At 46.6% G+C, this 23,555-nt stretch overlaps 1 protein-coding gene across 1 annotated transcript; it reads right to left on the reverse strand.

Annotated features, from left to right (window-relative positions):
* Positions 1-24: 24 nt before the first annotated feature.
* LOC125550796 (uncharacterized) lies at positions 25-13,452 on the reverse strand. The gene is made up of 12 exons (XM_048713887.2): positions 10,500-13,452; positions 10,260-10,416; positions 8,225-8,409; positions 7,884-8,139; positions 7,537-7,759; positions 7,306-7,426; positions 3,826-4,173; positions 3,640-3,705; positions 1,971-2,022; positions 888-1,540; positions 437-696; positions 25-307 (listed from the first exon to the last, which is right to left on the reverse strand). Exons 3-12 carry the CDS (start codon positions 8,384-8,386, stop codon positions 25-27), a joined length of 2,424 nt encoding a protein of 807 aa, XP_048569844.2. The 5' UTR covers positions 8,387-8,409; positions 10,260-10,416; positions 10,500-13,452.
* Positions 13,453-23,555: the final 10,103 nt, after the last annotated feature.

Below are 23,555 nucleotides of genomic sequence, written 5' to 3' on the forward strand. Positions count from 1 at the left end.
CAGACGACGGGTATCCTCATCTGGCTATTCCAATGTAATTGTGCTGTAACCACCCACTGAAGCAAATCTCTCTTCTTTAGCGACAGAAATAGCTAGTTTACGCACAAAATCTTGCATCCTACAGGTGCTGACCCTACCGAGCTCATCATTCTCCACAACTTCAAGCATATTGCGGTGGATCAGTTCGATGAGATTTCCCTCAGCTATCACCTCTGGTGTGTTCTTTTCTTTACTTAGCACAAAGCCTTCAGCAACCCACATCCGTACGAGGCTCTCTCGTGACATGGGGTAGCCTTCAGGGACTAGACTGCAGTACACCAAGCAGTTTCTGAGGTCTCCTGATAGGTCATGGTAGCTCAAATTTACAATGTCCATGACATGATCATTGGTTGATACCTCTCAAAGCTGATTGTATTTTTGCGTCCAAGTGTCTAACCGTTGTCTTAAAGACAACATGCCGCCAATGTTAACAATTGCTAGCGGGACGCCATGACACCTGTCAACAATAGAAGTAGCAATCTGCTCAAGATCCTTAGGGCACATGTGGCCCTTCTGGTTGTATAAAGCCCTTCTGCAGAAGAGGCGATCTGCATCAAGCTTACTCAATGGCTGGAGCTCAAGGTGACGGGTGGGAGAAGAAATTCCGGTGGCATGTTCCTTCCGTGCCGTAATGATGATCCAACTTCCTTGGAGATTCTGCAAAGCATCATGTATTTGGAAGTATACAACTTGATCCGCAACGTCATCCAGTACAATTAAATATTTTATATTTTCAAGTCTCTGTTGTATATCCTTTTTCAAGCCATGGACATCTGTTGTGTCAATGCCTTCTGACAATGGTGTTTCGGCGTATCGAATTTCCTCAATAGCGCATCAACGGTGTAAACCTGTGATACATTGATCCATGCATGTGCAGGGAATTTGAACTTTTCACATTCATAAACATTTGAAGCCAGGGCAGATTTTCCTAACCCACCCATGCCTGATACGGTTATCACAGTGTTCTCTGGCTCTTCAGAGTACAACCATCCGGTCAGCAATATCCTATTGTCTTCAGTTCCTATTAGATCTTCATCTTTGATAAAATCTGGGATGCTGTCTTCGCAGGGTTTCAACCACTGATCTTTCATTTGCATAACTCGCTTGATCTCCTTGTTTACCTCAGTCACCTCATCCACGATTTCAGTGAAAACTTTGACATAATGAGTTGCTTTGGTGGCGAATTTCTTCAGGAACCCTCCTTTGAGCTCAGCAACATGGTATGAGCATTTATCCATTACATCCTCCACACGATAAGCCAATTTACGGACCTGCCCAATCCAAGTCTTGACAATTCCATCAGTGAGTTGTATTGTGCCTATTTGTCTTACTACAATGCCCATCTCTGACAGTTGCTTCCCTATTTCCTCAACTTGTCGTGGCAGTTTCTTGATACTGGTAGCCTTTTTAGAGAGATTAGCTATGATAACCATGTTGTCTTCATCGCCTAAAATGGAGTTAATCTTTGCCAAAGAAGGGAGTACCACCTCGGACATTTGTGCTGGAAAACAACGACACAAATCATATTAAGTGGTAGAAGAACAAATTCCATACAACTTAGCTCATGCAGACATATATGAACAGGAATATTCTCTCATAACCACCTTCTATCATACTGTATCAATCTATTTATCAAAGAGATCATTCCAACCATTTGGCACGATTTAAGTGTTAACACTAACTCTAGAAGTTGTTTATAAACAGTTGATAGGAATATGTTTGATGTAACCATGAATGTGTGACCATTTATTGAAAGTTTAGTCGAAGATGACTTCTCCAAAACTTTAACCAAATCAGACAATGTTTCCCAACGCCAGCCGGTCAGCCGCTGAACCACCAACAACACTTTGATCCTTCACAGTGTCACACAAAACCAGCGTCGTACTTTTCAAGAAAATGTTTGGTTTGAACTAGATATGTAGTATGAATACCTGGCTGCCTTTGATCCCAGAATGAATTTGATGACCATGAATATAAGAAATTCTGGTAGCAACAAAAAGAATTAGTAATGTGCAGAAAAAGCAATACAAGATGACTCAAAATGAATGTTGCAATGCGCAGGAATGTGGCAAAAACTAGAGAAAAATATACTTTTCGTCCCTCAACTTTCGGTGAAGTCTAGATTTGGTCCCTCAACTTCAAAACTGGACAACTTGCACCCCCAACTACCGAAACCGGACAAGGTTCGCCCCTGGACTCGGTTTTGACCGGTTTTTGGTGTTGACTCACCCCGGTTTTGACCGGTGCTCATTCATATTCCTGTAATTTTTTTATATCTGTGAACTTTTTGAAATTCACGTACACTTTTCAACTCCGCGTAGTTTTTTCAAGGTCGCGTATTTAAAAAAAATAAACATGCCTTTTTTCAAATCAGCGAACTATTCTGAAATTCGCGTACTTTTTTCAAATCCATGATTTTTTAACATTTACGTACTTTTTCCAAATCCCCGTATTTTCCCAAGTTTGTGTAATTTTATCAAATCCAAGTATTTTTCAAAGCCATGAATTGTTTCTGAAATTCGCATACTTATTTCAAATCCACATGCTTTCCAAAGTCTGCATTTTTTTTCAAATCCGTGTTGCTTTTATAATCCATGAACTTTGTATGAAATTCACGTACTTGTTTCAAGTTGAAATAATTTTTGAAATCCACATATTTTTGCGCAAAAGAAGTCCATATCCGCGTACTTTTTTCAAGTTCGCATAAAATTTTCAAATTCATGAACTCTTTCAGAAAAAATGTACTCGAATATGAAAGGTGCATCAATTTTAAAAAATTAGATGAACTTAAAAAATAAATGAACTTTAAAAAATATGCATATTTGAAAAAGTACATGAACTTGGAAAAAATTACACCGATTTAAAAAAAGTACACACATTTTAAAAAGGTTCACGTATTTAAAAAAAGTAACCGAATTTGAAAACAGTACGTGGACTTGGAAAAGGTAGGCAAATTTGAGTCGGAACGGTCAAAACCAGGGTGGGACAGCACCAAAACCGGTCAAAACCGTGACCAGGGATGAATCTTGTCCGGTTTGAGAAGTTAAGGGTGCAAGTTGTCCGGTTTTGGAGTTGAGGGACCAAATCTAGACTCCGCCAAGAATTGAGGGATGAAAAGTATACTTTTCTCCAAAAACTATTGTACTACTACATCTACGGTGTTGGAGAAAACGTCATACAGAAAGATCTTTATTTTCTTGAAAATAAATACTACCCTCTGTTACACAAATAAAGTGAAGCTACATTCACACACTCTTTAGAATATAATCTAGACCACCAGTTTCTATTATAGTATATGTATAACCAAGAAAGTTATAATATTATGAAAAATTGACATAAATCTACGATTTTTTTTAAGTTTCCAACCTGATTATTTTCAGCTAATTATATTGGTATTAAATTGTAAATTGGTTATATTATGAATAGCAGTCATGATCAATTTAACAACACTATTTTCTTTTGACCAATCTTTTTCTTTTGCCTGAGAAGATATTTATTGGAAATATCTTACCATGTGTTAGCAAAGGGTGGAGGAACATAAATACCTATGCATATCTTAAATTTATAAATAGTTACAAGTAGGATCACACGAAAATTTACCTCAGAGCTTGTCTCTCTTTGCGCCTTAGACGTATCATGATGCAGTTCACTCGGAGCATTTTGTGCCTGTTCAAACAACCAATTATGGATACTTCAGCTCATCTTACAAAATGCATTGGAGACATACACCAGTTCTCAGGATTAAGTTTGTAGACGGTGTCATGGATGGCACGAGAGTGAACTTACCTGTGGTGATGTACTCATGCCAATTTCAGTATAAACCCCCATACTATCGGTTTCATTCAGTCCATTGATTATATGCTGTGTACTAGATCTCTTCATCGGGTTGCAGCCAGAGCATTCTATTCCTATCTCAGCACATACTTGTACCTGTTCTGATGTAATCATGCCAGTTTTGGTATAACCCCCCGTACTTTCTGTTTCAGCGAGTCTATTGATTATATGTTGTGTACTAGGTCTCTTCATCGGGTTGGAGTTGGTGCATTCAATTCCTATCTCGGCACATATTCGCACTTGTTCCAACTGTATGCTGCTCTGTGATTTCTCCAACCTGTCACTCCATTTTTGAACTACCTACAAATTGAAATTGTGAGTTATCTAAAGAAGCACACTCTTTTTAGATATGAAATTCAAGTATGTAGTACTGTAGGCCCATACACAAAGTTAACAAGCTTTCACAAAATCGCATCAATTAAGACTTCAAAATAACAACAAAATTCATCAAGAACTTAGGGTCAGTTTGGATGGAGTCCTGGGCTCCATGCCAGGCAAACATTGGTGTCGCCTGAAAATGCAATAATTTCTGCCTGGCCAGGCACGGTGGGGATGCGGTGTGCTTGCTGTCCTGGACTGAGAAAATATGTACTATGCTTTTGGTTGCAATGGCAAAGGAATTGTGGATCATGTGATCAAAATAAAAAAGGACAAGATCAGAAAGAGGAAAGCAATTGTCTGGTGCCTAGGCATCTGGGCGTGCTGCCACGTACTGTACCAGAGAGAAAACCAGGGTACCTACCAAACAGACTCCAGGTGCACTTCAGGCAGACGTTCAAGCCATGCAATCCAAACTGACCCTTAGTTTGTGCGCGCCCCTAATTTCTTCTCACATATCAAAATAAACTAGGTCCAAATTCAATAAACAAAGAAATATTTTTTTTGCGGGCATAAATAAAGAAATATGCATCGAAATAATGGTTCAACACTACAAGTAGATGGATGATGACAATGTTCAACCACTTCCCACAAAAAAGAAATAGCTGGACCTTCTTTTCGTTATCACACACATGGCATGTAAATTTGCATTTTTGGGTTTATCAAAAGGAATATTTATGCATGGAAGATACCTTTCTGGAAATTACTCATCCGACAAGTAGTTTGATGCCTCTTGTTTCCATTTTCAATATCTTTAATACTACGGACATGGAGTATGTGTTCCGGATGAACAGTAAAATCCAAAAAAAAGTGCTTTTGGAATCACTTTGGAACATCAATTTTGTTTTTTTGGCCCACACCTCGACAAATGCAAGTTCATCATGAAAATTTGCATGCATGCAGACAAAACATAAATGTTTCTTGCCAAAAAAAGCATTTTTTTAAATTACTATTTTTTGGATTTTACTATTCATCTAGGATCACTAGAGCTCGGGATCACATGAGTACTTTCGTAATACTACTAGCTAGTGGTGTCTGTTAGATGCTCATTTTTTTTTTCATTTCTCAATGTCGGTGTTATCGTGATGGTCGGGAAGTCGGGAAGAAATGTTGTTTTATCCTTGAGCGCCTAGTTTTCGCTAGCTAGCCGTTGTTTGATGTGTTGAATGAATGTATTTAGCAACGAGAAAAGAAAGGGCTGAATCGTCAATAGAAAATTTATTTGTTACTAATAACATGTTAAACCATGCTCTTAAAAATACACCATTTGCACTAAGTTGTACATATAAAATCATGATTTCAATCTGCCTGTTAATGTGTGTGATTTTGAAGTGCTATATATTGGTGCAGCATGATAAGGCTTACATATTTACTTCAACGTGTCTTTCTCTTCCAAATATAGGATGAAGTTCAGTAGAGTTCTGGGTGTCCACCACCCACCAGAGGTACAAATCCTTTTTTTTCCATAAAGGATGGATTTTATTAGCTCATAATGAAGCATCAAGAGGATACAAACACAATAAGCACACACCTGGCCTCTGCATAACTAGGATACACACAGCCAACACCAACACACACAACACGCCAGCAAATAGCAAAGTCACACGCGACCAAAGCTATGCGTAGGCGATGAAAAATAAAAAACCCAAGCGATCATATCCATGATCAGCAAATTACGACAATGACCATATCTGCACCAACTATCTCATGACACCACACGGACAACGAATTTTTTCAACAGCAACGCCTTCAGGAAGGGAGTAACGCTCATGCACCATCGTCACCGGATCCAACAACAAATGCTAGAATCTAGATTTTCACCCTGAAGAATCAGTCCGAGCATAACCGAACAATGCTTTCAACAAGGTAACGATGTAAGAAAAATATCGCCATTGCCAGGTATAACAATTGGCCAGACCTAGGCTTTCACCCCGGAGCTCGAGACCGGGTGCACAAGTAGCACCACCATCGAAGTCACTCATGTGTTGTCGCCACCACTTCTCCACGATCCCAACAACTACATGCGATGTGATTGATGTCGTTGCATAACCATTCCTTTGTGTCAAGTCGCTGCCCATAGTTTTCATTTCACCGTCGAAGTCAACAATTAGCCTGGAAAATAGACGTTTTGATGACCGTCGACATCGTGGAGCCGTAGGAGTCGCTGCAGCACACAACCAATTGGATATGGATCACCGCAACCAAGCTATCCAGATATGAATCAAGGTAGTCACATCGGATCGATCACGAAGGACGCCAAAGCTGCGGCTGCCTAACAACAGACCTGGCCGCCGCGCCATCCGCATGGACGAGGATTCCTGGACTCCCGCGTGGCCGCGGCAGCAGTGAGGGCAGTGATGACCTGGGCAGACCGAGCTTCCCCGCACCAGCCATTAGCCGGATTACCATTAGCCGTCGGTCATGCCCGTCCGAGGGCCCCACCCGCACAGCACAAATCAGGGGCCAGCACATCCAGATCCTTGGGCGGGACCGCGGGAGGACGACGCCCAGGCCACACGGCCCAACGACGCCGCGCGCCGGCGACGGGCTACGATCCAAGCCACAGCACAGAGCCCACAGCGGCGAGCGCCTCCGCCTCCGCCAAACAGCTCCATTTGATGCCGTTGTCCTCTGCGCTCGCAGAGAAGGTAGGCTGGAGCCACCACACACCCTCCACCTTCGGTGAAAGGGCAGCGCCGCCGCCGCCGCCACCTGCGGCCGGCAACGACGGCAGCGAGTACAGATCTTGGAAGGATGTGCTGCTGGCTAGGTTCGTGGGGGCCTCCGGAGTCGCCCGAACGTGCGACCCGGGAGGCAGTTTTCCTTCTATCCCACCAGAGGTACAAATCCTACTTTTCAAGTTTTCATACATTTATAATTCCGTAGGCTCTCTTAAGTCTTTCGGTCAAATATATGGTCCATAATGTATATTTTACAAAAAATAAATGAGTGATATTATGTCGCGTCTAAAAATAGAAAAACTACAATGTAGAAAGTAATGCATTAGTTTTGAAGTCGAGCTCTTTTCTGAAAGAGGACCCAAACTGTTCTTACATCATCAACATCGTGGTACCCCTTCTTTCCGGTGAGTATCTCTATAATTATCACACCAAGACTGTACAGATCAAACCGGTACGTGATTACACCATTAACGAATTCTGGTGCCAAATATCCACTGCATAAATAAATATCCATATGATTGATTAAAATGAGCAAGGGAATACAATGCTTGTATAATTCATTGGAAAAATGAAGCTTGACTCTCAGAAGTCTTAGCAAACTTACAATGTTCCACACATATTCGCAGTAATAGCCCGGCTTTGCTTTTCATCAAAGCGTCTTGATAAACCAAAATCAGCAATTTTTGGTAGCATATTATGATCCAACAAAATGTTTGGAGGTTTAAGATCCAGGTGAAGAATTCGATTTTCATGGAGGTAGTGTAATCCCTTGCAAATCCCATTGATTATCCTGTAACGTTTTCTCCAGTCAAGTCCACAAGATACATCTATGTGGAGGAGAAGAGAAAGGTGGTTCAATATCATTTCACATTCATTCAAACCTTAAATATTTTGAATGGCCGGTAGTAGAAATAATATGTAAATTAAATTTTATTCGCCATATGATCCTACCAGTGATATACTTATCGAGAGTTCCGTGGGGTAGATATTCAAAGCAGAGTAATCTTTGTTGTACATCTGCCATCACAAATTTTCCATCGTAGCTTTCAGCTTTCCCTTGTGAGTCAGCACAATATCCAATAAATCGTATCACATTTTGGTGACTTGCCTTTATCAGACATTCAACCTCTCGGTGAAATTCTTTCTCAAACATAAATGGTATGGATATCCTCTTCACCGCAACGGCCGCCCCATTCTCAAGCATTCCCTACATTTGCAATAATTTGCATGCTATCAACGAAAGTCTCGAGATCAACTGTGGTTAAAACTATGACATTCGAGAGTTGACGTACCTTATAGACCACTGCAAATCCACCTCTGCCAATTTCCCGCTCCTCAGAAAATCCATTAGTGATATCTTCCAGGAGTGATAATGGCAGGGCCTTCGGTTCTGCCTTTTCATCACGTAGCATGCACTCCAGGTCGCTTCGTGTAGGAGTTGAATGACGATCCATTTGGAATTATATGCCACAATATCCTGGAAAGTGAAAATAAGAGCAAGCTTATTAAATCACTGATTTAAATAAAATGGCCGTATGCATCATTCTAATGCAGAGGCTGGAAGATGTCCTCCTTTTCCAAAATAAAAAATAAAAAAAATAAATCACTACTAGTGTGCATATGAAATGTATAATCAACATAAAAAACATTTTAAGTGGCCAGAAAATTGTTGAAAGGTAGAACCCCCCCTCCCTCGCGTCGCCCTCTTGAGGATGACTCGGGGGCGACCAACCCCCCTCCCCCTCCCCCCCCCCCCCCCGTCCGCCTCCTCCCCTTCTTGATTCCTGTCCTCGCCGCCGCTGGAGACGGGCGCCGGGTCCCCCGCGCGGCCGCCGATGAGGGTGGCGGCGAGGCCCTCGGCCGTGACGCCGCTCGGGCTCGGGCCTAGGGTTTGAGGCGGTGGCCTCTGCTAGTGAGGGCGGCATCGTCCTGGCGGCAGGCGGCGCTAGCCGGAGTTGAGGGCCGCGTCTACTCGACCGCGCGGGCGGCGAGTTGGCGGTGGACGCGGGCGCCGCGTGGAGGGATCCCCTACTGCTCTCCTTCGCCAGATCTGAAGACGGTGCCCCCATGCTGCTACTTCCTCCTCGTCAGTCCGGCCGGATCCGGTGGCGGACTGCGCGGATGTGGGGTTGGGAGCTCTGGATCGGAGTAATTTCTTGGCCGGTTGCGGCGGCCACGACGCCGGCGGCGCTCCATGCGCTGTTTCCTTCTTGAAGGCGGCTTCGAGATCCAGCTCCCTCTTCCTCGTCCCCCCTGCACCCGGGTGAAAACCCACAACTTTGGTTGGGCAGCGGCGGTGCCCGGCTCTGTCACCTTCTTGAAGGCGCCGCTTTGGGTCCGCGGGGAGGTGGGACAGCTGCAGCGCGTTCTTGGCATTCCTGATGGCGGCGGTTCTCTTTATTGGCGTCGCTTCGCCATGGCGGTCGGCTGGTCCGGCTCTCGTGGTGATTGTGGTGCTCAACTCTTCGCCGTGTCTTCTCTGGGGTGCTCCCGTCCCGTTCAGAGAGGCTGGAGGTGGAGCGGCTTCATCTTGCACGGAGCTTCGGTGGAGATGTAAAGTCATGCCTGTCCGACAGATGCTACGCTTTGTCATGCCTGGTCGGCAGGTGCTACGCACGACAGATCTTTCAAAGACTTCAAGTTGTGTCGGTTGGTGGTACTTGGCAGCATGGTGCTGAGGTGTATCAGTGGCGACCGTGACGTGCTCAGTTGTTTGCGCGCAGGGAGGAGGTGTCGTTGGGCGCCGTGGTGGCATCGACGATAGCTGGACCGAGCAAGGTTGATGCATCAGTACAGTTCTGGAGATGGAGCGGTGGCAGTTGGCGGCGACGGTCTCTGAGTGCACGCCGGATCGGTGAGACCCATACCCGGCAGGCGTCCTGGATGGGACCTCGGGTCTTAGATGTTAGGTTTGGCTGCGATGTTTGTTTAGTATTAGGCCCAGGCTATCTGTGCCCCTTCATTAACTGGATAGAATTGCTTAGACGGCGGCTTTAGGCTTTCTGTTGTATTACTTTGTAAGGTCTTATGAGAATAATTAATAAAGTGGTCGTATGCATCGCCCAGATACAGAGGCAGAGAGTCATCCTCCTTTTTTTAAAAAGGAAAAGTTTGAAGAAAACAACCTACGGACGAGGCCTAGTTTTCCTCTTGTGTCCAACCCCGCAAAATCAACCTAAAAACAACATAAACGCACAGTCCTCCCTCAAAAATAGTATGCATAGAGAAGACTGCCGGATCAACTTTAAGGTGTTAAAAGTGATCTGCAAAGTACCGAATACAGCCAATAAGTGAATGAAAACAATCTACCCTCGTCGTGAATTAAACCTTCAGAATCGTCGCCGGATGAAGTCAACTGGTGCGAAGAACCAAGTCGGCGGATGTTTGCTGATTCGGAAAGGCCCGATATTCCTTCGGTGCAAATGGATAAAACACCCGGGCTTAAACCACGATTTGGCGAGCAGATGCAGAAAACTTGACAAAACTGCAATCGCTTGCGAAATAGTTCATCAGAGGAGCCATAAGATGTCCATAGATCTGCTAGAATTCATGACAGAATATGCAAACCTCGTTGTGTGGCTGACGGCAGTGGTTGACGGCAGTGAAGCGAAGCCTGGTTAGTGAGGACCTGGATGCCAAGGTCAGGAGTGCCCCGAGGGATATGATTGATCCGCTGTATGACCACTTGCTTCATTCTGCGGTCTGAGAATTTTAGCCACTTGTCTCTTCGTTTATTCTTGTATTAATTGCAACTAGAAGTCGACTCCGACTCTTTCAAAGTTCAAACACATGGGCATATGGCATCCAGTCTCTAGTCACTATCCTCACCAGACACGGCAAGCCATAGCGAGGGCATGTATGTGCCCACCGGGGCGAAGCCTTTTTCGGTATGTGTCCACCGGTAAAATGACATGGAGAAGTTTAGGCACAGCTTGATAGGTACCAGTTGATTAGAGTTCGGGTTACATGAATGAGGTACTAGCTACGAAGGAACGCCAAAGAAGAAGCAGAGAGAGCAGATGTAAAAGAAGCCGCAAGCCCGAACATCGGGAGACCAGTGCTCGTGCTCGTGCTCGCTGTGTCACAGCCGCAAGCCGGGAGAACAACGGCGTCTTCCCATGTCGGCTCGTGCTCGGTGTCTCACAGTTGGCCTTCTTGTACCAGCGCACGAAACAGGGGAAGTTGGGGTTGGCAAAGGAGAGTGCCGGGACGGACATGGGCTGGGGAAGCTCGCCGGCTATTCCAAAACCCATAGGCAACTTGCCCACGGTCACACACCAAGCGATTAAATTGGTAGAAGTACAAGTTTTGCACATAGCGTTAATTTACTCAATGAAACTTTCTGTACATTGGGTTTTGAAATAGATGGTGTGATATGGAGTGTTGTCCTAAATCGTCCGTGAAACGTCGTCTGTACAGCAGTCCTGTTTTTTTAGAAAAGGGGATATCCCCGGCCTTTGCATCAATATGATGCATACGATCATCTTTATTAAGTAAGCAAAAAGGTTCAACAAAAGTCTTCGGGTTTTAAACAAAAACTGCTCACACAGAGCAAAGGAACAAAATAAAAAAGGCCACAACCGGCTGGCATAAAAAAGATATAAAAACTAATTGCCTATCCTATTACATGACCGTCATCCAAACCGGCTGAAAATATCACGTGCTATCATCTCCCATCGGATAGATCCAATAACCAAACGCTCCCTGGCCTCCGTCGTAGTGAGTAATGACCACATACGGATCAGCGCAGTAGCTCGGAAGATAACCTACAAAAAATGAGTATTTGTTGTTCTGTTAAAGACCAAATCATTTCTGCAATTCCAGATAGCCCATAATAAAGCACAAACTCCTACACGAATGTGTCTCGTTATTTGGGGCTCAATCCCATCCAATCACGTCCCAAATAACGTGTTAATATTATTCGGAGGAGTAATATTGAAGACTATGTTCACTGATTGCCAAAGAATCTTTGCCAAAGGACAATCGAGAAAGGGGTGTTTGATTGTTTCATCCCTGCCATAAAAACTACATCTCGAGGAACCGATCCAGTTGCGTTTAATCAAGTTATTCTTAATTAAAATGACTTGTTTGTGAACAAATCACATAAACACTTTAACTCTCAAGGGAACTTTGACTTGCCACACATGTTTCGAAGTAGGAATAGAGCTAGAATTAATAACATCCATATACATGGATTTAACCGCGAATTCTCCATTCCTAGTAAGCTTCCAACACAACTGATCCGGAAGTTGAGAGAGTTGAACATCTATCAATCTTCTCACAAGATGGAGCCAAACTTTCCAACGGTTGCCGGCTAACGCTCTCTTGAAGCTGATATTTAGAGGCATGGACTGACATACTGACTCAACGGTTGCATCTCGCCGTTGAACAATACTATAGAGGGAAGGATACTGAAGCGCGAGAGGCACATCCCCTAGCCAAGTATCTTCCCAGAATATCGTAGAAGTACCGTTACCAACTACAACCTTGGTCCTATTAAAAAAGATTGGTTTAACTCTCATCAGTCCTTTTCAGAAAGGCGAATCCATTGGCCTCACTGTCACCTGGGATAAAGTTTTGGAATGAAGGTACTTATTACGCAGAATCTGTGCCCAAGTGGCCTCGATTTCTCGAGAAAGCTTATACAACCATTTGCTAAGAAGACATTTGTTCTTTACCTCAAAATTTTTGATACCTAGACCCCCTTGGTCCTTCGGCCGACAAATAATGTCCCATTTAGCTAATCTATAATTCCTCTTCAGCTCATCACTTTGTCAGAAAAAACGGGATCGATAGAAATCTAGTCTTTTCCGAACGCCCACTGGTACCTTGAAAAAAGACAACAGAAACATGGGCATACTTGTGAGAACCGAATTAATCAGAATTAAACGGCCTTCATACGACATCAGTTTGCCCTTCCAGCAGCCCAATTTCTTCTCAAAACGATCCTCAATGCACTTCCATTCGCTATTTGTTAGCTTACGATGATGAATGGGTACACCTAAATACGTGAAAGGTAAAGCCTCCAATTCACAACCGAACAATCCCTTATACGCCTCTTGTTCCTCATTGGCTCTTCCAAAACAGAACAATTCGCTCTTGTGGAAATTGATTTTTAGTCCGGTCAATTGTTCAAATAAGCATAACACCAGCTTCATGTTTCTCGCTTTTGCCAAGTCATGCTCCATAAAGATGATTGTATCATCTGCGTACTGTAGGACAGAGACACCTCCATCAACTAGATGAGGTACCAAACTACCTACTTGGCCAACATCCTTAGCTCTCCCTATTAGAATCGTCAACATGTCAACTACAATGTTGAATAGAATAGGTGACATCGGATCTCCTTGTCTCAAGCCCTTATGTGTTTGGAAATAGTGACCTATATCATCATTCACTTTAATTCCAACACTTCCTTTTTGCGTGAAAGATTCTACCTGTTGTCTCCAGGCTTGATCAAAACCTTTCATCCTTAACGCTTGTTGGAGGAATGGCCATTTGACTTTGTCGTACGTTTTTTTGAAATCCACTTTGAAAACTACCCCATCTAGTTTTTTCGTATGAATTTCATGGAGCGTTTCATGCAGGACCACCACCCCTTTAAGGATGTTTCTATCCGGCATGAAAGCAGTTTGGGACGGCTACACCACAGAATGCGCAATCTGCGTAAGTCTATTTGTCCCAACCTTGGTAAAATTTTTGAAACTTACATTCAAAACATAGATGAGCCTGAATTGCTCAATTTGTACCGCCTCTATTTTCCTAGGAAGCAAAGTGATGGTTCCAAAATTCAGATGAAACAATTGAAGCTGTCCAGCAATAAATCCTGGAACATTGGAAGCAAATCCCCTTTGATAATATGCCAACACCTCTTATAAAACTCTGTTGGAAATCCATCCGGCCCCGGAGCTTTATTATTCTTCATCTGAGAAATAGCTTCAAACACCTCTTTCTCCGCAAACGGGGCAGTTAAAATAGTTCTCATCTGAAGCAAGCTGAGGGACATCCTCATTCCGCGACTCATCTAGAGTTATGAAATTATCCTCGGGAGGCCCAAAAAGTTGCTTATAATAATTAGTGATGTATAATTTTAAGTTCTCCTGCCCTACAATCATCCCTTCGTCTTGCTCAAGATGAAAGATCCTTTTCTTTCTATGCTTGCCATTGGCGATCATATGAAAGAATTGAGTGCTGGCGTCCCCCTGGACCACTTTGCGAACCTTCGCCCGCAATTCCCACTTCAATTCTTCTTCTCGCAGGAGTTCTTTCAATCTCATCTCCGCATCTAATTTAACATGAAGTTCCGTTGAATCCAGTATCGTGGACTCGGCTGTTACATCTAAGGCCTGAATAAGGGAAAGGAGCCTTTCCTTTTCAACCTTATAAATCCCATTGAGATGCTTAGCCCACCCATGCAAGAAACTTCGCAAGTGTCATATCTTATTCTGCCATCTCTCAATTGACGCTGTTCCTCCTGTATCTTTAGCCCATTCCCTGGCTATAAGATCAAAAAAACCTTCTCTCTCAAACCACGCTAATTCGAATGAGAAAGTATTCTTATTCCCCACATGTGCTGCCTCACCAGAGTCAACTAGTAAAGGTGTGTGGTCCGAGATTCCGCGCGATAATGCCTGGACGGTAACTAGAGGAAACTTCTGTTCCCAGTCAACGCTCGCGAGGACACGGTCTAACTTCTCAAACGTAGGAGTGGGCAAAGTATTAGCCCATGTGAATTTTCTACCCAAAAGCTCTATCTCTCTCAGATCCAACCTCTCAATAATGGTGTTCAACATAAACGACCATCTGCCATCAAAATTATCGTTGTTCTTTTCATCTCTCCTTCTAATGATATTGAAATCACCCCTACTAAGATTGGAAGCTGCTCAGATCCGTAAATACGGACTAGGTCTGCCAAAAAGTCCAGTTTGAGTTCTGGCTGTGCGGCCCCATACATCGCCACCAGGGCCCAACTAAACCCGTCGACCTTCGACCTCACCCAAAATTTGACTGCAAAATCTCCCATGACCACACTCCAAACTTCCAATGTTTCGCATCTAACCCCAAGTAAGATTCCACTGATCTTCCTCTCGGGGGGAGACAATGCCAATCAAAATCGACACCTCCCGATAACGTATTTAGGAATTGAGGAGAGAAATTGCCTCTTCCTGTTTCAGAAAGAGCAATAAAATCCAACCTATGCTCGATAGAAGACTCTGCTAGAAACCTTCTTTTAGCCAAGTCCCTCAGACCTCTGCTATTCCAAAAAATTCCTCTCATAACTCATCATGAAATTTTTTGGTCACCCGGTTTCTAGCACTTCTACGCACTGCCGATGCTGGATAAATTTTGCGTTTAGGCTTGGGTAAGTCCTCCACCCGGACCTCACAACCGGGGTCAGTGGGTCTATCGCAAGGATCCCCTATAGGTTCACTATCCCCAAGAGGTAAAGAATATTCCTCCTCCTCGGTCTTAGGGAGGGGAGGGGCAATATCTGCACAAAGCGTATCTAAGACCCTGACTCCCAACTGAGCAATTCGAAATCATTCATAGGTTTAATAGATGCTAAATTGCGAATCATATCTAAAGCACGATCCGCTTCAAGATCCAATAGATCATTAACCTAATGTGAGATTTCATTATCATTACCACCTAGAGAAACTCCTAGCTGATTAGCATTATGAATAATCTCAACATCATAAAAATGCAGAATAGAATTGGAGGTATTGACCGACATACCAGTTGTGACCTCAATATCACGAAGCTTGGCCGCCCGCCTGGCGCACCTCAGCTGCATGTCATCAACATCCGGCTGGTCCTGGATGCGACAGCTCATCTGCCGCCCCTCAGACAAAGGATTCGGGATGCCTCCAAAAGCTATGACCTCCTCCCTCGTAGCCTCAATAGGGGTAAGGCCTCCCGCCCCACCCCCACCGCGCGAATGCAGAGTATCCCCAGGACCCGGCGCCGGCACCGGCCCCGACGAGCGCATGGGTGAAGAGCGCTGTGCCTCCTGCCCACGCTCCCTACCTGACGTGGGCAACTCAGGCGACGACCCGCCCAAAATCTGGCAAGGGGAGGTGAGAACAGGGGCCGCCTGCCCCCGCTCCTCTCCAAGACCAGTAGTCAAACCGGCGGGTGATGCACCCACGAAAGCCGGCGATGGTAGGACCACCCCCTGCGGCAAAGCAGGTGACTGCCGGCCCTCGGAGCCAACATATGTCACATGTGAGGTTGGCCTGACCACCGCTGTAGAAGAAAGAGCCGAGGCCTCCTTCCCCGGGCTCCCTGTCAACCTCGGCACATCTCCGAACGGCACTGGAGACACCTCCACCTCGGTCCTCAATCGTGGCGAAGTATCGAAAAGAGAAGGGGAAGAAGGAGCTACCTGCCCACGATCCTCCCCCCTCTCGGTAGAGCCGTCAATCCCTGCATAGTCTAATGGGGAAGCGTGCCCTCTAGCACGTCGTCAGACTCCACCCGATCGCTCCAAAGCCTGGGAGGTGCAGAAGCAGGCTCAAAAGAACCGAATCTCAGTGTGCTCATAGGTACCGTACCAGGCGAAGCAGCTCCAGATCCAGGCGCCTGCAAGGTGGAGCTCGACCCGTTGGCTGACTGATGCTCAACATCATCCTCTCGGGCTTCCGTATTACCCAAACCATCATCCTTATCATGCATATCCACATACGTCCCTGCCAAAGCCTCGGCAAAAAGCTCCGTATCCTCAAACTCAATCTCAAGGTCAAAAACCTCGCCCCTGTAGGTCCACTTGACCACGTTAGGCACAAACTCAATGTCGAGGACAGTCACCAGCAAGCGGACCACTCCATTAGCTCTGGTGAACGCCATGTCTATCTTCTTGGTTTTCCCGACCAAAAAATCCCAAGCTAGCAGCAACTCGAGCATCGTGAAGTGGCTTGGAAGGAGCTCCTGAGAATCGCAACCAAACCTGGGTGAGGGGCTTGCCCTGCGGCTCAACTCGCTTCCACTCATGGAACTCGAGGATGCACTCAGTACCAGGTACTCAGCATAACCCAAAACTCAACATACATTCCAAGTCCTCTGAGGTAGGAAAGTCAACCTTATAAGTGTTATCCTCGAGGCGAGTGAGCTCCCACACAAAGTTACCTAGAACTAACTCAGTGAGTCTGTGTATGATTTGCGCCTTAGACACCTCACTCTTAGTGACTTTGACAATCCCTGTAGTTGTGCTCTGGGGTTCGTCAGGTATCTCCCTCGCACTGGGAGACTCAAAAAACATCAGTTCAGCACAATACACTCCATAGATGGTGATACTCGACATCTAATCTCGTAGAATGGGGCACTTTCCCGATTCATGCGCGGGCTTGAGACATGTATCACAAAGGTCGGTCTCACACTCAGCAATAAAGTGACCTCTCTCGCCACAACGGTACCACAACATCTTCTCCTTTTTACACGCCCACTTGGCGGCTCTATCTGCGTCAGTCTTGTCAACAACCCCCGTCACTAAGGGTTCCGTCAGCGGCACGTCCGCAGAAGCCAGAGCAGTCACCAGATCCATAGCCTGCCCGGATAGCTAAGTCGTCTGACCGAGAGCATCGACCTCCAAGGATGCCGTCGGTTCCACCACAGCAGGCGGTGGAGGCTGGCGGTATCGGTGCCTACCACCACGACCACTGCGACCCCCACGATGACCTCGGTAGCCGCCTTGATGCCTGTAGTCAGGGCCAGACGCCCCCTCGACAAAACCTCCCGGAGGGTCGTAGAAAGGTCGCTCAGCTGACCCATCACCCTGCCATGCATGGCCACGCCCACCCCCTGTAGACGAGGAGCCACGATGCTGCCCGTCTCCATAAGCATTGTATCCATCATCGCCCCACTTTCCTCGGGGTGGACCATTACCGCCGCGAGTAGCCGGCGCCCGAGCTGCATCTGCACCACCCTCGCCCGCCGAAGGTAGCGCTGGCGAAATCTGTGCTATCACGCCGCGCTTCTGAGGCGGCCTAGCAACGTAATGTGGCGGAGGCGCGGCATGCGGCGGCTGAATCGGCACTGAAGCCTGCTTGCGAGGTGCAACCACAGCCGCCCCGGGCGTCGGCGGTCTCGGCGGATTAGCACCGCGGCCCAAAGCAGCAGAAGAAGCAGTCGGCGCTGGTGGCCTGAGGCCGTGCCCGCCATGCCCAGCGGCCGGCACTGCCCCCACAGCCGGCGCAGGTCGCGGCCCTGGCGGGGCACCGCGCCCAGCAACCATCGCAGGCCGCGGCCCCGGCGACGCGCCCCAACCTGTCGGCAATGCAGGCTGCTGCCCTTGAGGCACCCCGGCACCACGGCCAGCCGGCGCCGCCCCGACAATGACCGGGAACTTCGGACCGGGCGCTGCAGCATCACCCCGACCCGCCATCAGGGGAGGGATTCGAGTGGCCCGCCCCGGACCGCAGCTGGAAAAACCTGACGGCCCCCCACGACGACGAGCCCTAGGGCACAACGACGGCAGCAACACGGGGCACAACGAGGAACGATTTGTCGATCGCATGCACAGGCCGTCAGGTCCAGCAGACATAGGATCCGGGTTAGCCTGGGCCTCATACCCGGCTAACCCCGGCCCACACTGCATTGCCTGGTGATGGGCCTCATACCCATCCTCAGGCCGGCCCAGAGCCATACCACACTGTTCGAGCCCACCCAGGCCAAAAAGTGAATTGAAACGAAGAGCCCTGGCGGCTCGGATCTCGACTGATCCGCCGGACGCCGGCACCGGCGCGGCCATTGCCGTTGCCGACCTCGGTTTCTTCTTTCTCTGAACTACTTTCCACACCCCGGCCTCGAAGAAATCTGACGACGTAGGTTTAGGGAGACATACCTTTGGAAGAGGCCCTCGCCATGGTCGGATCACCGCCGCCGACGTGCGCCGATGAACAACCCGACGGACAACCTCAACGGCATCGTCTTCAACTCCCTGCCATGCCGGATCATCAAGGGGAATCACCAAGTCTACGAGCTTCGCCACATCCTTCTTAGAGTAACCCACTCGGAATGCCTCGCAGATCGCATCGGATGGCGTCGGCGAACTCGTCGGAGACTTTTCGCCGCCGGAGTCCCCATTCTCATCTTCCGCATCGCCGGCGTCGTCGCATAATGCCCAGAAACGGCCTCCAACCCGCCGATCCCTGGTAGGAGAGATCACCCCCATCGTCGCCTGCGGCGTCGCCCCGTCCCTCATTCTCGTGATGGGTTGTCTGCTCTTGCACGATCAAAGAGCAGACAAAGATAGCAATGGTACATCAAAACAAAAGATGATCAGTTGTTTCAGTTTCCCCGCACAGGGGGTAATTGCAATCTGTACGTTTACTCAATTATTCCTTTGATGTCTTAGAGTATCTATAATCGGACCTCTCAAGCCCGTCTCAAATGCACGGATAGGCCGCCCGGTCACTGACCGGTCACGAAATTTTGACCCAATCGAGCCTCTCAAACCGCCCTCAAATGCCCGGACTGACCGGCACCCCGCATATCCAGCCCAAATATAGGGCGGCTATGGGGCGGTCGGGGCGCGTCCGGGTGCGCCCGCCACATCAACTTGGCCCAGCCTGGCCCATGCATGCCCCACAAATATTGTCGTCCGAAAAACCCTAGACCACGGTCAATCCGAACTCCACTTCACTCCCCTCTCCGTCCACTCCACTTCCGATCCCCTCCAAAGGCATCCGATGGCCGGCGACCGAAGCAGCGCTTCCTTCGGTGGGGACTCCAGCTCCGACGATGACTGGTCTAGCCTGCTGCGCAAAGCGGACCCCGGCGATGTGGAGGAGGTCTCCCTCCGCATTGCATTGAGGCATTCAGTCGTCGACCAAGGCAGTTCCGGCAGCTGCGGATCCACTTTATCAGCACCCGGCACCCATCAACGCAGCACCGGCAACGTCGCCGGCCCTTCCCGCTCGGCGCGCAGCTCCGCCCACTCCGCTCTACTCCTCCAAGTACGCCGCTGAAGGATATATGCCCTAGCTAGAGGCAATAATAAAGTTGTTATTTATATTTCCTTATATCGTGATAAATGTTTATTATTCATGCTAGAATTGTATTAACCGGAAACTTAGTACATGTGTGAATACATAGACAAACAGAGTGTCACTAGTTTGCCTCTACTTGACTAGCTCGTTGAATCAATGATGGTTATGTTTCCTAACCATAGACATGAGTTGTCATTTGATTAACGGGATCACATCATTAGAGAATGATGTGATTGACTTGACCCTTCCGTTAGCTTAGCACGATGATCGTTTAGTTTGTTGCTATTGCTTTCTCCATAACTATACATGTTCCTATGACTATGAGATCATGCAACTCCCGAATACCGGAGGAACACTTTGTGTGCTACCAAACGTCACAACGTAACTGGGTGATTATAAAGGTGCTCTATAGGTGTCTCCGATGGTGTTTGTTGAGTTGGCATGGAACAAGATTAGGATTTGTCACTCCGATTGTCGGAGAGGTATCTCTCGGCCCTCTCGGTAATGTACATCACAATAAGCCTTGCAAGCAATGTAGCTAATGAGTTAGTTATAGGATGTAGCATTACGGAACGTGTAAAGAGACTTGCCAGTAATGAGATTGAACTAGGTATTGAGATACCGACGATGGAATCTCGGGCAAGTAACATACCGATGACAAAGGGAACAACGTATGTTGTTATGCGGTTCGACCGATAAAGATCTTTGTAGAATATGTAGGAGCCAATATGGGCGTCAAGGTTCCGCTATTCGTTATTGATCAGAGAGGTATCTCGGTCATTTCTACATAGTTCTCGAACCCGTAGGGTCCACACACTTAACGTTCGTTGATGATATAGTACTATATGAGTTATGTATGTTGATGACCGAATGTTGTTCAGAGTCCGGGATGAGATCACGGACATGACGAGGAACTCCAGAATGATCTGGAGATAAAGATTGATATATGGGATAATAATGTTTGGTCTCTGGAAGGTTTACGGAATTCACCAGAAGGGGTTTCGGATGTTTCCCAAAATGTTTGGGTACGAGAACACTTTATTTGGGCCAAAGGGGAAAACCCACAAGGTTTTTGGAAAGCGCAAAAGGAAGTTTTGCGGAGTCCAGGGGCCAGACGCCAGGGTCCCTGGCGTCTGGGTGCAGGCGCCGGGAACCCTGGCGTTTGGCCCTGGAGTCCGAGAAGGACCCTTTCCTTTCGGGTGAAACCGACTTTGTGGAGGCTTTTACTCCAAGTTTCGACCCCAAGGCTCAACATATAAATAGAGGGGCATGGCTAGCACCCAAGACACATCAAGAAACACCAAGCCGTGTGCCGGCAACCCCGTCCCCTCTAGTTTATCCTCCGTCATAGTTTTCGTAGTGCTTAGGTGAAGCCCTGCGAAGATTGTTCTTCACCAACACCGTCACCATGCCGTCGTGCTACCGGAACTCATCTACTACTTCGACCGTCTTGCTGGATCAAGAAGGAGAGGACGTCATCGAGCTGAACGTGTGCTGAACGCGGAGGTGCCGTACGTTCGGTACTTGATCGGGACGGATCGTGAAGGTGTACGACTACATCAACCGTGTTGATAAAACACTTCTGCTTACGGTCTACGAAGGTACGTAGACGATACTCTTCCCTCTCGTTGCTATGCATCACCATGATCTTGCGTGTGCATAGGAAAAATTTGAAATTACTGCGTTACCCAACAGTGGCATCCGAGCCAGGTTTATGCGTAGATGTTATATGCACGAGTAGAACACAAAGGAGTTATGGGCATGGGTATATACATATTGCTTGTCGTCACTAGTTGATTCTTGATTCAGCAGCATTGTTGGATGAAGCCGCTCAGACCGACATTACGCGTACGCTTACGCGAGACTGGTTCTACCGACGTGCTTGGCACACAGGTGGCTGGTGGGTGTCAGTTTCTCCAACTTTAGTTGAATCGGATTCAATGAACAGGGTTCTTTCTGAAGATCAAAAGCAATCACTATACCGCATTGTGGTTTTTGATGAGTAGGTAAGAACGGTTCTTGCTCAGCCCGTAGCAGCCACATAAAACTTGCAACAACAAAGTAGTGGACGTCTAACTTGTTTTTGCAGGGCATGTTGTGATGTGATATGGTCAAGACATGATGCTAAATTTTATTGTTTGAAATGATCATGTTTTGTAACACAGTTATCGGCAACTGGCAGGAGCCATATGGTTGTCGGTTTATTGTATGAAATACAATCGCCATGTAATTGCTTTACTTTATCACTAAACGTTAGCGATAGTCATAGAAGAAATAGTTGGCGAGACGACAATGATGCTTCGATGGAGATCAAGGTGTCAAGCCGGTGACGATTGTGATCATGACGGTGCTTTGGAGATGGAGATCAAATGCACAAGATGATGATTGATAACCCACAAGTATAGGGGATCGCAACAGTTTTCGATAAGTAAGAGTGTCGAACCCAACGAGGAGCTAAAGGCAGAACAAATATTCCCTCAAGTTCTATCAACCACCGATACAACTCTACGCACGCTTGACGTTCGCTTTACCTAGAACAAGTATGAAACTAGAAGTATTTTGTAGGTGTTGTTTGGATAGGTTTGCAAGATAATAATGAGCAAGTAAATAATAGGGGCTGTTTAGATAAAGAAACAATAAAGTAAATATAGAGAGTGTGGAAAAGTGGTGGTAGGAGTTGCGAAATTGCCCCTAAGCAATTGACTACTTTACTAGACGATAGCAAGTATTATGTGGGAGAGGCCACTGCTAGCATGTCATCCCTGACTTGGAATTCTATGCACTTATGATTGGAACTATTAGCAAGCATCCGCAACTACTAATGTTCATTAAGGTAAAACCCAACCATAGCATTAAGATATATTGGTCCCCCTTCAATCCCGTATGCATCAATTTCTATGCTAGGTTGAAGCTTCTGTCACTCTTGCCCTCCAATACATAGTCATATCAACATACAACTAACCCTAGGGTGTGATCCACGCGCGCAATCATATGATGGGCACCAAAGGACAGCAACTGTAACGCCCTCGATGCGGCTATATCTCCCACATGTTGAACCACGACTTAGAGGCATAACCGCATTGAAAGCAATGTCGCAAGTGAGGTAAACTTCACACAACCCATGTAATACATAAGGGAAAGAGATACATAGTTGGCTTACAATCGCCACTTCACACAATTACATGAATAAAGCATTACAACATCCAGATACAATCAAGGTCTGACTACGGAACCAAAATAAAAGAAGACTACCCCGACTGCTACATAGATCCCCGATCATCCTGACTGGGCTCCACTACTGATCAACTGGAAACGGAACAACACAAAGAACGAGATCTTCATCGAGCTCCTCCTTGAGCTTGGGTGCGTCATCTGCACGGTTCAACGGCACCTGCAAACTGGTTTTGCAAGTATCTGTGAGTCACGGGGACTCAGCAATCTCACACCCTCGCGATCAAGACTATTTAAGCTTATAAGAAGGGTAAAAGGTATGAGGTGGAGCTGCAGCAAGCGACTAGCATATATGGTGGCTAACATACGCAAATGAGAGCGAGAAGAGAAGGCAACGCACGTTTGAGAAACTGTGATCAAGAAGAGATCCTAGAACAACCTACGTCAAGCATATCTCCAACACCGT

Source organism: Triticum urartu, chromosome 4A (genome assembly GCF_056163025.1).
Source record: "Triticum urartu cultivar PI428250 chromosome 4A, HENAU_Tu73, whole genome shotgun sequence".
Lineage (NCBI taxonomy): Eukaryota > Viridiplantae > Streptophyta > Magnoliopsida > Poales > Poaceae > Triticum > Triticum urartu.

Coding starts and splice junctions, on each gene's coding strand:
- LOC125550796 (XM_048713887.2), bottom strand. CDS start 8,386: ATGGATCGTCATTCAACTCCTACACGAAGCGACCTGGAGTGCATGCTA. Junction 3,706..3,825: donor GCATGAGTACATCACCACAG/GTAAGTTCACTC, acceptor TTGTTTGAACAG/GCACAAAATGCTCCGAGTGA. Junction 697..887: donor CATGGATCAATGTATCACAG/GTTTACACCGTT, acceptor GATGCTTTGCAG/AATCTCCAAGGAAGTTGGAT.